Genomic DNA, 17606 nt, shown 5'->3' with positions numbered 1-17606 from the left:
ACATTTAACCACTGTACCTCTTTGTACAATTCTGAGATACTTGTACTTTACTTGAATGCTTCCATTTGTTCCAACTTTACGGCTGTAGTTATTTTCTTTGCAGGTTCAGATTTTGCAAAACAACCCCACGATCATCTCATAAAATATGATAAATTAAGCTACTTAATACTATTAAAAGTAGTGGAAATTAACCCTACCTAATGAGCTACAAGAGTAAAACAGTACTTATACTGTTACAGTAATAACAATCCAATAATATATAATAATATAGAATTTTCAGGAGCAAATTTTCTTCTTACCTGTTATTTTTTATATTTAAAGTTACTTGTGTACTTTTATTAAATAAGATTTTAAAGGCAGGATTTTTACAAGTTATATAGTAATTTTATAGTGTTGTATTGCTTTACCTAAGTGAAACATCTGAATACCTCTGTTAGAAAGTATTAAGTAAAATGGTAATAATGTAATCCCTTTGGAGTACTCCATCAACACATTATTCTTGGAGCTAAGTTCCTTTAAAAGGTCAGAGAGTCAAGTCACTGTGATCCCCGGCAGACTTCGGAGCCAAGAGAAAAACGGTTTTGCCCTACATAAAGACTCAGAATCATATGTCGGGTGTGTACAAAGAGCACAGCAGCTCCACACAACAAACTCTTTTGTTCCTTTTACTAGTTCATTTGCACATAACCAAGTTTTTTTAAACTCACAATGGTAACCTGATGTTTCAGGATGTGGCTTTGGTCTTCAAATAAGATAGAAACAATCACAAACCAGTTAAGAAAAGAGTTTTTGAGGGACAATTGAGGAGTCTATGAACGAGCCAGTTCTCTGTAACAACAGGATCACCAGTGCAAAATACCAGCAGCGTAATACCCGGTAATACCATTAAACATGCTTTACATAAAAAGAAATGATTTAAACACTCTATTCAACATGTTTCAATGACTCAGAGGCCTCCTTTGTGTATCGTAGGCCTGAGAAAAACATGATGTACACAAGGTTTTTTTTTAATCTTGTGAACTCCACAAAGAAACCACTTTAAACAAATTTTATAAAAAAGCAAAAATGCATATTGTGAATTAATAGTGAATGTGACAATAATGCAATGAATGCAGTGCATTTGTATTAGAACACATAGCAGTGTTAAGAGATACTTTATTGCTACTATTTAAATTAAACATTGAAATTACCCAGAGCACCTTTCTACACCTCAAATACTAGAAAATCAGAGGTAGTTAATGCAGAGTGTTTAGAGATCTACTTTGTTTGCCCCTGAGCATTAAAAGTGACAGCAGGAGACCTACCTAATGAAGGGTCAAAAAGAAATGTGGAGAAAACAAAATGTTATATCACCAACTTTCTAATAAAGGACAACAAAAAAAAAAAAAAAGGTGACACTGAGTTTCCAGCGTTAACTCGTCACACACTGACCTAAAAAAATCACATTCATACAGGCCATGATTATCGAGCCCTTTACATTGCATACAAAAAGAAGTCAGACTGTGATGGCATTTGTGTTGGAAACAAGCACACTAAGGCATACAGTACTAGCACCATATTAAACATGTGAATCAGTGTTGTAAACCTAAAAATGAGGTTGCAGCTTTAAAACACGGTAAAACATGTACTTACTTTGCTAAAATCAGCTATTGTCATTGTCTAAAACTGATAAACGTTTCAGAGGAGGAATCTTATGACAAAATGGGGACGTTTGAGATCAAATTTCACTGATAGCAGTTGTAAGTATGTGGCATCTCGAGGAGGATGCTTGGGCCTTGCTGTGAGATGACATCTGTGTGACAGTCACCTCTTTTGCGGTCCTCTCTTTAAATCTTGTATTTCATCTTCCCACTTTCGCTGATCACACAGATATGCTAAAAATTGAGGGAAAAAATCAACAATCAAAATGGAGGATAAGAGCGAATTCTACAACCTTCATTGCAAAACACTCAAGACGCTCAATGTGAGTCACTGTTGTCTAAAATCAAAAAGGCACCGACTTACATTCAGGTCTCTAAAATACTCATTGTAGTCTAAGGCATATCCAACCACAAAACGATTGGGTATCTCGAAGCCAACATCTGAAATTAAAGACAAAGAGCACCATTACTTGCAAGCATTTTCCACAGCCCACTGACTCACTGACTAACAAGCTGCAACAATTGTTTTAAATGTGAACGAACCACTGACTCATAAACACATAAAAGGGCTGGTCAAGTACATACAGTCAGGAAGACACGCTGAGTTGTGTGGCACTCTCTTCACAAGCAATCTGGGGGAAAACACAGGCAGACATTATTATGTGATATCCATTCCTACCTGTTGTGTTATGTCAAGGGGCAGTATTCATTTTAAAACAATTGCACATCAAACCTGCCTCGCTTATTCTCTCTTTGTCTCTCTTTCTCTGTCTAGACTGGAGGTGGATATTGAGTGATTCACAAAGCAGTACAACTGGGCTGGTTTTTGTTCTGATGTCTTTACAGCCATAACTTACCCTGCTACTTTAATCATTTTGGGCCTGAAGGCTTCAACATGCTTCAGGAGAGTTTTCATTGTCTTTCCGGTGCCTACAATGGCCTGTAAAGGAAAGACAGAAAAACTGGACTGAGAAAGCAGGAGAATGCCAATGCGGAAATTGAGACAAAGAAAACAAAAAAAACATATTCTCACACTGGAGAAGTGAAAAGTGAAAAGGAAGAAGTTGGTCACACTGCACTCACATTACGTAATTATCTGAGCATTCTCCAAAAAATACAGAAAAAGGGAATTTAAAACCAACATGTCGAGTTTTACCCAAAACGCCATCTTGTATCGGGAATAGGGAAACATAGTGGTGGACTGAAACCACAGAAATATATCAACATGCCCTCCATATAGAGTGGATTGTCCTTACACTCTTACACTCAACATTTACTGAACGGATATGAACAGCATAAAAATAGGTTTTATTTTGGTAGGTTAGATTTTCACCGCTGTTTCAGATTACCTGTGTTTGACAAACCTGTCCTATATATGGTCACCATTTTGGAAACCAGTTAGTAAGCCTGTGCTCTACCCTATGTCCCACTGAAATAGTGTTGCTCTCTTTTTTAAGGAAAAAAGGTTTTAAGAAAACCCCAATTTTAATGTGTAGTTGTTGCTCATTCAAATTAAGATACATTAATACCTCCATCGAAAGCAAAAAAGCTGATTTTGTATTATTTCGGAGCCATGTCTCTGTCACCTGATGAACTGGAGTTTGATATTCGCTCTCTTTTAGTTCTGCTTTAGGTTCTTGAGGGAAATATCTTCATCTCCGTGGCTGCTCTGACCAGCTACTCATTGCTGTTTGGTGCTGGGCAGGTAGCAGAGAGTGTATCAGAGTTTTTTTTTAGCTAAAATCAGCGGCCTCCTGCTACCAAGAATGACGCTGTGAGAGTGAACCAAAACAGTCCTGTGAAACCAAAACAATGAGCTGAAAGATGCTAAAAAGTTCCATAGCAGTGTCGAGTGAAAATGACCTGTGGGTTCATCACTATGAGCAATTGCTGTCACATTATACGTAGTAATTGTTAATATAAAAGCTACCATCCAGCCCTTGTGACAATAGTCACTTGAAAATACAACATTCCTTATTGCAATACTTATTGCAATAGTAGCCATAGTCAACAAGGACACATCACAGATGTTTGAGCACTGACTAATGACTGCAGTTTCAAAATGTTAAATCATGCGACATCTACATACGGTAAGTTATTGTTACTGAATGACCAATTTCCTTTCCTGTAAATGTCATTTTTTCCCCAGTGAACCTATTCCCTCTACATGACTAAAGTTTGTGATCATATTGGAAAAAAACAGTTCTCTTATTTCCCAAATATAGGTCAGCCAATTAAGTTTCCTCATGTTGAACTCAAGAAGAAAAATGAAAAACTTTAAACAGCTCCCTCTGACCTGGATAGGCAACCATGGCAAGAAATATAATAGGCCCATTTGGTGAAGAGGAAACATAGAGAAGCAAAAACATGTTTGACTCACCTCCACAACCAGTACGTTCTTATGAGAGTAATGTTGGGGAGGGAAGAGGGGGAGAAGAAAATCATTATTCTTGGTTAGAAACAGATAACAAAGCTACAATGTCTTCCGTAGTTTTCAGCAACACACACATTTCACCATAATGTGCAAATGTAAAAAAGTACATAGTTTATTATCTAAACAGCAACAAATTATACATCTGAAGTAAAAATAAATACATGTCCTGCAAGCTTTGTGTTGTGCAGCAACAGAGAAGTCAATAAAAAACAAATGAACATCTATGAGCATCTTACTTTGGAGATATGTAAAGGGAGGAGTGTTGAAACACGGGCTATCAACCGAGGCCATACCCAGCTGCATTTATTAAAGCAAGAGCCCTATCAGTGAGACTTTTATTACATTTTATGATATCGGTGATTACACAAGGAAATGAACACAACAGAAAAATGTCAGCCTCATCCAGACTGGAAATCTGTGTTCCTTCAGTTCTGCGTTGAATGTCACACTGAAATACCTGAAATTCTGCAAATGTTTGTCTAATCAACTGGAGACAACTGGGCACTATTTATACGAGGAGTCACAATCTGTGCTTCACTTAGGTTTAGATAGGTCAAGATAAAAAATAAATAAATAAATAAAAACTTTAACTGCCATGTAACTGTATGAACTTTACTCTACTTCTCAAACAAAGGATTCAGCCGAGCATGTAGTCATGCTTTGTTTAGGCCTCATTATTCTTACACATTTATTCAGGGTGCAGGAGACCCTGGAGAAATATAAAAAAAGAGTAAGCTATAAATTAAAGTCCAAGAAAGAGGAAGCTACTGTCTGTTCACCACACTGTAGGGAGGCGAAGGTGTAACATGAACTATGTTATATACTCTTTGTCACATAATTAGTTTACTTGTTCCAGCAAAGCATCGCAGCATTCAGCTCTAAACAGGCGACTAAATTTAGTTGTACATCACAGGGAGCTCAGGGATTTCACAAGCACACTTTAAATACTGGGAGCAAAGCAGCCGGCAATGACTCAAGCTTACTACCTCATATCCTTTTCATGTTTCAGGCATGCCACGCCTGGCTACAGGGTGGGTGGGTGTGTGTGTGTGTGTGTGTGTGTGTGTGTGTGTGTGTGTGTGTGTGTGTGTGTGTGCGGGTGGGTGAGTGTTTCATTGTGAGTTCATTGTTCAGATCAGCTGATTTATATTACCTACAAATACACTCACTGACTTATGATTTCTGTAGTAGTGGTCGAGTAATTCATCCCTGTGCACGCACAAACACATGCAGATGATGCACAGATGTGTGGAGAGAAAAATGTGCACACTCGGTAAACAAGCTACAGATTTGCACACTCTCACAAGGTGACAGTTGTGCTCATGAGAACGAAAACAATCGATTGATTCGGGAGACTGCTGTTGTTTTGAATTCTGTTGTACAGGCTGCTGTTGTATATGTGCTAATAAAAAACTAACTCATTAACTAGTCTGACACTTGATTAATTATTTAAGTCTTTTTTTTTTTTCCAAGCCAGAAGGCCAAACTTTCTCTGGGTGCAGTGTGTCAAAGCATTTGCCGCCTTCCTCTGTCGTGAGGGTTTTTGGGTATTGAACTGTTTGTCAAACAAAACTAGCAATTTCAAGAGGTCAGCTTGGATCTACAGGATGTTGCGATGGGCATTTTTTACATTTCATGTCCCTGCATATAAGTATATTATCTTATTTATTTCATAGAACAATTTATTATTCGATAAAATAATGGCAGATTAATCAATTATGAAAATGATCCTTACTGCAGCCCTAGTGTTTGGGGTCTTGTGCTCTGCAGATGTTGCACTTCAATTTTGCACTTCATGTTTGTTTTGGGGTTTTTGTTTTTGTGATCCCTAAATATGAATCTAAGTCTGCTTTCTCCTCCTTGTCACAATTTACATGTCTATGAGTTGTGATACATTTAGTCAGAGAGTGATTTTCTTTTCTTCTTTTGAGTTGTTCTTAGTGGCCTAAAGAGGTAAAATACAGCAAAAGCAAGTTTTTGAGAAAAAGGCCTGAAAAAAAGATCACTGTGTAAGAGAATTTTGTTGTTGTTATTTCCAACACCTTCATTTTATCTCTTGACCCCCGAGCATCACTGGTCTACACTGTCTCGCTGAGACTCTTTTAGTAAATACTACACACTATCACAGATGGGGAACAGCCAGCACATTCACATAAACACTGACACACCTTTCAGTTCAGCGAGGTACTGATTTTGATTACATGATAACAGGACAAGCAGATGGACAGTGAGCCTGGGACAACTAGACCACTGTCATCCTCCCGATCTACTCTGATAGCAACTTGGCATATCCGCCCATTTACGCAGATTTTACATTTTGCCTCCGCTGAGATAAAGTGGAAGATGCCTTAAAACAATTCTGTTACAAGGTTTGGTATCTGATCACTGCTGCGTTTGTCAGAAACTGCCATCTTTGATCTCCTTCACGGAAGCACTGAGCCATTTCCTCAGGATGGAGAGGGAGACAGCAGACTACAGGCAAGGCTGCCCTCTTGAGGCTGCCATCTCTCAGTGCCCACCTTCTCTCTGCTATTTGTGTGTGTTAGTTTTATAGTAATGGAGCTCATGATGATGTTTCATTGGACTAAGATGCAGTTCTTATTCTCTTATTAAAAAAGCTGTTTCATATGATGCAGATTGGAAAAATTATTACCTTTCCAGCTAAAAAAGACAAATCCTCTGCTCCAAGTATGTGAAGATCCTCTGTCGACTGGTCATTCTGGGAAAATAACGAGCCAAGAGAAACGTGGATTTTTTTCCTTAATGTTTTGATGTGTTAGACAAAGTTGCAATAATACCAGTGAAGAATACCAAATACGGAAACATGTAGACCGATTCCCAATCTAAAGGAAGTGTCTCCTACTTTAATACCATGTCAGTTAGAAAGGTAAAGCACATGATTTGATGAAACTACATTATTTTGCTTTTCCCTAATATTTCTGGTATCATCTCTATGAACCAAATTATGACTCTCAGGTCAAAGTGTACACATGCTGTCATCGGAGTACTCATTTTAAAGTCCGTGGCTCTGTTTTTCTTCTCTGCCGTGGCTGTGGTGGCCACATGAAAACAGCACGTTCAAGGCAAAGTTACACAAAGATACCACTGTCATAATGTTGTGTAAAATATAGCACACACATCCTCTGACTAAGTCATGGGACTCTTCATGATCTTTAGCATGAAGGGTGCCTCTCCATTTTCACACACGCCACCTAAGTCGAGCAGTCGGCGTCTGAGTGCTTTGGCTATAGCAGTGGGCAGAGGCTCACCAGGTAGCTCTTGAGACGGATGAAGTGGACCCTCATAGGGATTGTGCGATTGGAATTGCGGCTAAGAGCCTTGATCCTGTCCACCAGGTCGGCACAGAACTGGTATCCTCCTTTAAGCACGCAAAGCACCACGATGTCATGGTCCCCCAAGTCATCCATGATGTTTCGCGCAAGGCGCTCTGTCCTGCAAACAACGTTAAAAAAAAAAAGTGAATTTCCTCTTTAACACTAAAGAAAATCTGTGGTCTGTCTGTGCAGAAAAATAAGTGACGGTTACGTCTCCCATGTTTGCACTCCTGCTTATCTGCTTATAAGATAGCATGATATGTGAAAAACATATCAACAAAATATACAACAAATTTCAATGAAGTTTGGTGGAAGGTTGGGTCATAGGTTTTAGGAAATTAAAGCATTTTTTAAAAATCAATGCAAGACAGAGCATTTTTGAACATTTTTCTTAGAGCTAATGAATCATTCTGAGTAGATCAGTAACAATTAGTTGTTCAACAGAAAATTGAATCATCAGCTACTTTTTTCTTGTATGATAAGATTTTAGGCTTGTTTTGTCAGACAAACAGACATTTGAGGATGTCACGTTGGAATGTGGCAAACTGGCAATTAATAAATGGTATTTTCCCTATTTTCTGACATTCCATAGTCAAAACAACAAATCGATCAATCAAGAAAATAATTAACAATAATCAATCAGTTAATAATGAAAATAAGACCTGAGCATTTCTAAATAAGAAATGAGTTGTTTTTGTTTTACAATTCATTTTTTTCACAGTTCATTGCTTTAGACTTTGATTTGATCATATGTGATCAGGCAAACATGTCCATTATAGGTCACAGTATTGATATCTTCATATTGATTTCTCTTTTCTCACCAAGCCCTATGTAGCACTTGATTGAATGCCACTTTGTCTATGAGATGGAGACCATGACTGATTCAGATTCCCATTCAAATTTCTACAAATTACATTAGATATTGGGGACTGTGTGACACAGCACTCTCATAATGTTATTACATGGTCCGTTTGTGAGGTGTTGTTTATTTTGTGGGTCTGTTTCAGCTTTACAATAATCATCTTTTAGAGGATATACCAAAACCCCTTAATCTTCCGCTAAAAGCCACGAACAGTTCTTACAACAGTATTTGTTAAACAGCAGGACTTTGGGATTGTTCTTGGTTAGTTTTGTGCTGTACCTGTCCATTATCACGCCATGCGGAATGATGACACAGTCTAAATCTCCGGAGTAGTGAGCTGGGTAGCTGAAGAGGTCTAAACTGTAGCCTGGCCAGTCATCGTTAATCTGAGGAAGAAAAGATAAACGCAAACATTACCTTGCAGCGACAAACACCAGACATGAGTTTATTTCTAAATTGCGAGCTTCCCGGCTGCACCGGATCGGCCTGAGAGACCCATGTGACTCTGTAGTAAATCCTTCTTTGAGGTGCGCAATGTTGTCCGATTGCGCAACGCCTGAGCCTACATGCACCCGCGAACGAGTAAACTTTTCCCTTGTGCACTTGACTTTTGATTGAATTACCACAATCCCGCCGCTTCTTCCCACGGATTGGACGGCATCGTCTGCCATGTTGTTCACCGCCGACACACACACACACACAAAAAAGAGGGGAGGGGGGGGGGGGACTCCTGGCTCAGGAAAAGTGGTGCAGCAAGCTTTCAGGAGGACCGGGCACCGTGAGGAGGGAGGAGGAGCATCGTGGTGGAGGAATGTCCCCTGTTACCACCAAACTGTTTGAACCCCTCCTTGTGTGCCGCCAGGGGCGCTACAACACAACACAACACAACACAACACAACACAACACAACACAACACAACACAACACAACATGTCAGTTTGCACAGGGCTGCTGCTGCTGAGAAGGCGGCCCTCACTTTAATGGTCGCTCAGGGGGCACTGGGGACAAAGGGGGGGGGGGGGGGGGGTGAGTTGCTAAATCCATAATAAGTCTTTTTTATAAGCTAACATGTTTCATTTGCAAAATCTTAATATACACCTGCTACTCACAGTCAAAACGTGAAGCAGAATAAAAAGCACCATTTCCCTCTGAAATGTAGTATAAGAGACGTAAAGATGTCCATAAGTACCTCAAAACTGTGTCCTCAGACTTTAACGTGAGGACACGTTCAGTGAAGGACAGGGACCATCTCATAGTGTCAGAATGAGACTTATCTGCACCATGAACTCTCTCTCTCTCTCACACACACACACACACACACACACATGAACTTACACTTCCCACTTTAATTTAAATACCAACTTTGTCACAAGGTTTTTCACAAACGTCTTAACGTCGCCATCTTGTGGAGAGAGACAGACACCTCTTGGCCTTTCTGTACACTGCTTTTGTTCTGATCAAATCATTTTCGTCCTACTTTCGTGCAATGTTTCCATATTTCCATATTTCTGACTTACAGACCCATGTGACCATCTTCAAACATTGTTGCATCTTGTCCTCCAAAACAAGAGCAACAGGCCTGTAATTTAAGAGACCTAGATGCCACACCCGGTCTCACATGCACAACATAATCTGTATCTGTGTGACAGTGTGTGAATGAGTGAATTCTGGATGAACCACCCAGGGACTCGTGTGGTCAGTTAGTCCGGCAGCAGCAGCAGCAGCAGCAGCAGCAGCAGCAGCAGGGTCTGGGCTGTTGTGTCACTGCACATTAGAGCAGTCTGCTGGGCTCTGTTGAGAAGGGGGGGCAAGGTGTCTGGGCCACCCACCCGTGTTCCTCCACGGCAGCTGTAATTATAAACAGTGGTACAATGACAGCTGGGGAGGCAGATGTCAACAGCAACATTAGATTTCAATCAGCCTGCACAGTGCCATCACCTCAGAGGAGTGAGGAGGTGTTGTAACCACACTGCATGATTTTTTTTTTTTTTTTTTTGAAAGCAGTTATCATTCTCTGTACAACTTATTTCAAAAGATGTTTTTGTTTTGCATGATAACGCAGCAGGCTTGATGCTGCGATGATCACTGAGAAATGCTGCACAAGCCAGACGATGTTTTTAGATGAAGTCTTGTCAGATTGTTTTTGATGCCCTCTCTGTTGGTGAGAGCAGGCAGGCTCCTTCGCTGCCCTCAGGGTGCAGGGGAGCAGTCTGGCTTTGGCATTTCACACTCGCTCAACAGTCAAGGCCTGTGACCGTCCGCAGACTTTACCGCCAACTGCTCCCTTATACCCTCGCCCCTGTTGTTTGTCCAATTATGAATATTCACTTGCTGTGAAAGTAATTCTGTCAGACATGTAACTGTCCAGCCAGATAACGTCAGGGGTGTCGTTTGCAGTATTTGAGCAGAGGATCTCACAAGGACAGACCATTCTTCTTCTTTTCTATCAGATTTTGATATTTGAAAAAAAAACCCCAGCTAAACCAAAGTGTAAAAAGACCTAAATACATTTTCTTTCTTTTTTCCTTTTGTGTATGCACAATTATTCCTCTGTGCCATAGACCTCCAATGTTGACCAAAAACTGTTAAAAACACATCAATGACCCACAGTCACACTGGGCAACATGTTCCCTCATTACCAAGAATAATGGCACTGTAGCTTATTTTGAATCAATCCCACATACACCATCCGGCTGCAAGAAATACTCACAAGAGCACCAAATGAACTATTTAAGCTTGTTAGAGCAAAAAAAAAAGAGGAATGAATAGGGTTGGGTCTGAATGCTATAAACAGAGTCTGGAAGTGTTGAGAGACAGACGAACGCAATTTTTGTTTGGGTCTTTTTGTGGGATTTGTTGACAATGATATTTATATAATAATAATCACCAGCGTTAATACATAAAAAAAAATTGCATAAAATTATTAAGTGGGGGAATATGTCACTATGGCCATGTGCTGCTGAATGTAATGTTTTATAGCAATATTCAGAATGTAAAAAAACACCTCAGTTTCAGATGGAGGTGGTTTTGAGTAGATTTAATTGTTAGTTAAACTAAAAATAAAAAAAGACCCCATGAAGTCCAAAATCTTTAATGCAATTGGGAAAGTTGGCAATCCTCCCTATCAAAGAGAAAACAAAAATCAAAAACAGTGATGTCTGTTTGCTACTTTAACAGTCAACACACACAAAAAAAAATGGACTAACACTGTTTAAGTGACTCACTTTCTTTTTTCTTTCTTTGGGTGTTGGAGATGTTGCAAAAGACAAAGTCTTTTCAATGTAACCTAAGCCTGATTTTAACAAAATGTGCATGGATGTGTCTTTACGTGTTTGTCTCAGTGCATGTAGGCTACACTAGTATGCTGGACAGGAGCCATAATGGAAGTGAGAAACACGCACAGCCGTAAAAGGGGGCGATGTCTGCCGGCAGTCACTGACCTTGATTGACTTTCAGCTATCACTACAGTGATGGTTACCGTCGTGCCATTGATGTGTTCGTGTGATGGTGAGTCTTTGCTCTCTTGTAAAGTCCACAGTAAAAAAAAACTCTGCTGATGTATGGTCTCTCTGTATGACATATCATTTTTAATGTGTTGAAAACCCTTTCCAACAAAGCAAGTCAAGCACAATGGTGCACACAAACACATGTTGAAAGTTCATGAGCTAATTCACGAGAGTAGGAAAGCATAAAGTAATAGCCTACATTAAGCATAACAATAAAAAAAACAAAAAAAAAAAAAACAACAAAATACAAAAAACAAATAGGCCACACAACATAAAAAGTGTCTATAAACAAGGTTAGACTGCTCAGAAAACACATTATTCGACATAATGACTTGTCCCTTTTTTAGTGCTTAATGGTTAACATTTACAATCTTCATAAATGTTTGATACTGAAAAAAAATCAGTCTGATAGTACTGAGACAAGCTTGAATTCAAATGTCTACATTTGTTTTGGTGTCAAGTCTAGGGTAACTAAAGCAGTACCAGCAGAATAACATATTGATTTATAAGTAAATTAATGCCCAGAAGAGGACACGATTCAACAAAATGTGGAACGTAACATTATCTTTACATTTACAAGTGTCCTCAGCTGAGCAGCAGTTCAGGTGCATCCAGATGCTTCTTTCATGGCGATGATCAGTGGCTCCATGCTACAGGATCCACTGTGTAAGCACGTAAAACTCTATTAACATAATGACTTCCCTGTTTAAGTGGATTGTGGTTCATGTACTGAAAAACAAACTTAGTTACAGATGTCCTTGACAAACTTTCTTTTGTGTAGAAAGTGATATTTCTTCTCATATTTCTTTCAGTGAGACAGTATCATTCACTTGAATGTAGCACCAGAGCTAAATGACAAAGGATGGTGATTTAAATGAATGGGAAAAGAAACAATGTTGCACATATGTGATGAAATAATATCTTAAAACTGGCTTCATGTTGACACACTTTTCTTGAAAGACTTGTTTTGGTTACATCAGCATTTTGGCATTGTCAAAAACGTTTCATCTGCAGTGGTAATGGTGGAAAACAATGGATTAAGGAAGGATTCAAGTAAATTAAAAACAGAAAAAGACAAAATTCCTGTTTTTCTCATTGCAGTTCGGTGACAGTCACTCTACCAATATGCTGCAGAACCAAAACCAACATGGTGTAAAATAATAGGTTTAAAGTTGATATATCCTCCGTCTTAATGAATGATGTCAAGCTTGTCCGATTTGATGACAAGTATTTATTTATTGTTTTACAGATAACATACTTCACAGGGTTACCTTAGAGGTAAAATCTCCTGACAGAACTCTGTTTTGATTTGTCAGAGACAGAGGGGAAGATGAACATACCTTTATCAAGCACACATTGTAAACAACTGAGCAATATTTAAGTCTAAATGGCGTACCATAGAATAGGTGAGAGACAACAAAATGTAAGTAAGAAGATGTGCCTCTTGTTTGCAAAGACAAAAGTTTCATTTTTACAAAACAAATAATGGTCGCTGACATTTTTTCTACTTTTTTTTAGTGGCTGAGAGGTAGAATGAAGTATTTTCAGTTAAAACCAATGATTTGATTTTCATTACTTTATCATATCATTTCATCATGAGTGAAAACATTACGAGTGAATAAGTAACCCCAGCCCTCTGAATATAATGTGAAATCTGTACAAATGTTGCCATTGTTCGCGGTTTTGTTTAGATTTTTATTGTGAAACTCTTTGTTTGTATCCCAAATGTCCAACGTTATAAGCAGAGGAAATATTATTTATTTTCTTTAGTTAGGATTTCACAGTAACTCTCCAAACTTCGAGACAGTGAATTCCTTTATTTAATACTGTGAATAGCAAGGTCAGTCCATGTTTTTTTGTGTGTATGTGTGTGTGTGTGTGTGTGTGTGGATGAGGTGTAGAGATGGATATATTCAGTTGGAAGTATCCGAATGAACGCTTCCGGGTCCTTCTGTGGGCGATGTCACTGACGAAGGAGTCGGAGCATCTTGCCAGCCACCGTTTGTCTGTGGAGGTAAGACAGGAAATGATTAGCCTGATGCTACTGCTAACAGTGTATGTATGTATAGAGAGTGCACATAGAAGTCTCTTTAATGATAAATTATTAATACTGTTTCATACAAATCACATGGAAATCCAACAATGACAGAGTTGCCTGTGCAACCAAAGCCCAGTATATCTTATTCCTCTGTGCCACATTCCACTGTTGCCCCAAAAACTTAAAAAACACATTCATGAACCGTACAATTCCTACATTACGGTAAACATGAGCACTGTAGTTTATCTGAATCAATCCCTCATACACTGTCACTGCTGTAAATCCTCACAAGAGCACCAAATGCATATCAATCCATGACTGAAAATAGTCACCAACAAATACACTATTTACTCATTTTTAAATTACATTGCTATAAACATCAGTGTCCTGTGGTGTCAGGACAATACTGAGTTATTTTTTATAGAATATCACCATTAATTGAAGGAACAGCTCAACCTTTTGGGAAAATTCTTGGGATAGTTGAGAGGTTTGATACCACTCTAATGTCTGCACACTAAATATGAGGCTGGAGCCAGGAGTTGAGCTTAGCATAGAGACTGAAAGAAATGTGGGAAAGCTCTGCCCAAAATTTAAAGAAATCTTATTTAGCATGTCATATCTCATTTGTTTGATAAACCTGATATTGATGACAAGACTCTTTTGTGTGAACAGAACAAACAAAATATTAGTGATCTTTAGGTGTTTGGTAAGCATATTTTTTTAACCTGTGGACTGAGCCAAGCTAAGTGTCTCCTGGCTCTTGCTTTATATGTCATGGACATAGTGGTATTTATCTTCTCTCTTTAACTCTCAAGAAAGTGAATAAGTGAATTATTTCTCAAAATGTCACACTATTCCTTTAAAATTACCTAGAGCAGATATATCACTGTGGTCATGTGATGCAGCATGTATGTTTTTTTTTTTTAAATATTCCGACTGTAGAAAAATTGCTTAAAATTCAGATTGGGGTCACACTCAGTATATTTATTTAGTCCCTTAAAGTAAAATGAGACCACGTAAATGCAAATATGAAAGCTACCAGGCTTCTACTCCAACAGCAGTGATGTCCAACAGCTTCTTTAACAGTCAACACTAAAAACTGACAAAACACTCTTTTTTCATGAGACTGTTCATTAAAAAATATTCTTGTGCCACTTCCTTCACTTCTCCCTCCAAACGGCAACGGCTGACATAATGTGAGATAAACAGAAGAGATGACACACAGAAAACGCAGACCTTTCATATATCTCAGAATATACCCCAGAGATGGTTGATAAAAGAATAAATTATCACAATAAAAAATAGCTCTTTAAAATGGAAGGCTTCTCAAATCATGATAAAAGGTTGACTAAAGACCATTAAGGCCATTAATTGCAATTTCCACGCTATTAGTGAGAGCTGGGAATGTGCTTTGGCAGCCTCTTATTTCCAAACCCTGTTATTTCGTGTAAAGACTGTCTGTCATCTTATTCTTATTCAAACATTTCCAGCCTCTGAGAGAGACAACACCCACCAGCAATTTGGGGGGTGTAATTGCTGTTCAGTGATAAAGAAGGAGAGGTGAACCACGAGAGTTCAGTCAGTAGATCTTAGAAAGAAAAAAATATCATCTGGGCTCCTTGAAATTTTTGTTTGAAGTGTGTTATTATCATTGTTTACATTGAAATTGAATCATGAAGGGTTAAATATTCCTACTGCATGACGTGGCCTAAAATCTATTTCCCAATAAACTTTTACATTTTGTAGTACAGCGACAAGTGTAAAGTATTTTCTTTAATACATCACTGCTTGATATTTTAATTTTTCACAGTGGCTTATTTCTCTTTTCAGTTTAACAGTGAAACCGCTCAGAAACCCAGACTTGATTTAGCCTTCTGGTCATATACCACTGGTTGTTGTAGCTATTTTTAGTTTAATTATAGAAATTCAGACAATTTGTTACTGACAAATTATAGATTAATAGTAAAAATGGATTAGTAGGAAATTCATTAGCCTCATCTTTACTGTTCTCTCATTTATAACGATTACATTCGAGTCCTCAAAGACTCTTCTTACCATATAAAAAATATTCTCTTTGTGGGAAAATAATTTTTTTTTTTGCCTGGTTCTCAAGATGCTGCTGTATTCTTAATTGAAGAAGCTGGATATTACACTATGCCCTTTGTTTTAACATGACCAAAATATTAGTTAATATTAGTGCTCAGTATACAATTGGGATTATTTGACATGAAAGATTACATGAACATTAACATAACATGTACATTACATTACATTAAAATGTAAAAATACAATAAAAAGCACTGTGAACATGTATATATATGTTTATATATCAACATAAATGATATTATGGATTATTTTTTGTTAATGGGTAAATCGTGCATCTAGATGGTTGTAAGAATCTCTAATCCTGATGATTCTTTCAGAGCAACAAAACGGTCTGTTAAATGACCAAAATTACTTAAATTTTTTATTTTTTTTAAATCTTTATTTATTTATTTAAAGCTCAAATGTTTTTTTTTATTTTTTGGAAAATTGGATGCTTAGTTCTGTGACCCCAATGTAAAGCTTATAAAATGAGAGGCAACCTGTTGCTGGAGATTTGCAACTGATTCATAATGTTGGTAATTCAATACATTTGATTTAATGCCAAGCCCAAATCCCTACTAACGCTTAGTTTGGAACGTAGTCTTGGTTTTTGCACATTTCATAAAAATATTTTGCCTACTTTATTTAGTCCCACAGTCTAACACACCAGCACAGTGTATTGAACACCTATTTCAAGTTGAGCCTGTTGCATGTTGCAACTGACTTGATGCATCCATTCTTATTTTAGCACAAGGGGTGTTGCAGGCTTGGCTGTCAGTGTCGCTGTTCCTGTGGATGAATGATCTGACCAATGTGCTTGGACTGTTAGCCCAAAGCCCCGCTCTTTCTGTCCCTGTGACTGTCGTATTGATTCTGTTCAGCCCTGCCCAGCCTGTCGCTATGGATCTACATGCTAACACACTGCCTCCAGTGTTGCCTGTCCCACCCTGCCCAGCCCAGCCCTAGCAAGGAGACCTAGAAAAGTGTCCCAGCCTTTGACAAGCTAGCTAGCTAGAGTTATTTTAAGAATTAGCAACTGGGAACTTTTTTCCGTGAAGCCAGTCTTGGAGGGGATGAGAAGTATGACTTGTCCTATGGTGCCAGTGTGAGAGCAGCGTTGGGAGGGAGGATGACACCTGTGTCCTTGTTCCTGTCGACTGCAGGTGCCTCGCTAACGTTAATATCCTCCGACACACTAGGAGCGTGTCCAGCTACTCAGCCTGGTAGCTGCCTCATTGCCTGCCACCTAGGGCACGACTGGAGCAGGGGGGCAACTGGCTGGACAACAGCCCAAGCCTGGCAAACTCTGCTAAGTGGCATCCCAGCGTGCATACAGAATGACACAATATTATACACGTCCTGCAACTGGGGAATCGTTGCAAGGTAAGACAGCAAAGAAAACATTGAGGAGGACAGAAGGAGATTGTTTACAGGTCTTACGTTGATGCCCTGTGGACTGTACATCTGGCTGGCTGCGAGGCTGTCACTGTATCCTCCGGTCTGGCTGATAACATGGCGAAGGGTATCCACCTGGAACAGCGGGGACACACAGACAAAAGGCCTGGTCAGACAAAAGCTCTGGATAACAAAGACAGCCATGCACAAAGGAAAGGTCAGTCTGATAGTAAAAGGGTACCATAAACAAGAAAAGGTTACAAACAGCGAATCAGAGTGATTTGGCTGCTACTACAAGCTTGATAACAGACA

At 38.8% G+C, this 17606-nt stretch overlaps 2 protein-coding genes across 5 annotated transcripts in view; both read right to left on the bottom strand.

Moving 5' to 3' along the window:
* Window positions 1-651: 651 nt before the first annotated feature.
* prtfdc1b (phosphoribosyl transferase domain containing 1b) lies at window positions 652-9015 on the bottom strand. Its single transcript, XM_071491505.1, has 9 exons — window positions 8895-9015; window positions 8551-8657; window positions 7344-7527; window positions 6728-6793; window positions 4021-4038; window positions 2498-2580; window positions 2226-2272; window positions 2005-2081; window positions 652-1874 (listed from the first exon to the last, which is right to left on the bottom strand). Exons 1-9 carry the CDS (start codon window positions 8940-8942, stop codon window positions 1827-1829), a joined length of 678 nt encoding a protein of 225 aa, XP_071347606.1. The 5' UTR covers window positions 8943-9015; the 3' UTR covers window positions 652-1826.
* Window positions 9016-11836: 2821 nt separating this feature from the next.
* The window catches only part of LOC139629110 (pre-B-cell leukemia transcription factor 1-like), a 47921-nt gene continuing 42151 nt past the window's right edge, over window positions 11837-17606 (bottom strand). For 2 of the 4 annotated variants that reach the window (XR_011692906.1, XM_071491500.1), the window contains 2 exons: window positions 17331-17429; window positions 11837-13782 (listed from right to left, as the gene is read on the bottom strand). Coding sequence is in view for 3 of the 4 variants with exons in the window: in XM_071491500.1 (XP_071347601.1) it covers window positions 13690-13782; window positions 17331-17429 (192 nt within the window). In the remaining variant the exon portion in view is untranslated. The remainder of the gene's footprint in view (window positions 13783-17330; window positions 17430-17606) is intronic. The other 2 variants (XM_071491502.1, XM_071491503.1) reach the window with 1 other exon arrangement.

This window comes from Trachinotus anak, unplaced genomic scaffold, assembly GCF_046630095.1.
Source record: "Trachinotus anak isolate AG129_WGS33_773 ecotype Australia unplaced genomic scaffold, CSIRO_AGI_Tana_v1 ptg000012l, whole genome shotgun sequence".
NCBI classification, from domain to species: Eukaryota; Metazoa; Chordata; class Actinopteri; order Carangiformes; family Carangidae; genus Trachinotus; species Trachinotus anak.
This window is presented reverse-complemented; position numbering and strand designations above follow the sequence as displayed.

Excerpts from the sequence above, each read along its gene's own strand:
- prtfdc1b (XM_071491505.1), bottom strand. The coding sequence starts at position 8,942 with ATGGCAGACGATGCCGTCCAATCCGTGGGAAGAAGCGGCGGGATTGTG. Across the intron at positions 8,658-8,894 it reads GAAGAAGCGGCGGGATTGTG|ATTAACGATGACTGGCCAGG; the intron begins GTAATTCAATCA and ends TTTCTTCCTCAG. Across the intron at positions 2,082-2,225 it reads CTCAGCGTGTCTTCCTGACT|ATGTTGGCTTCGAGATACCC; the intron begins GTATGTACTTGA and ends CTTTAATTTCAG.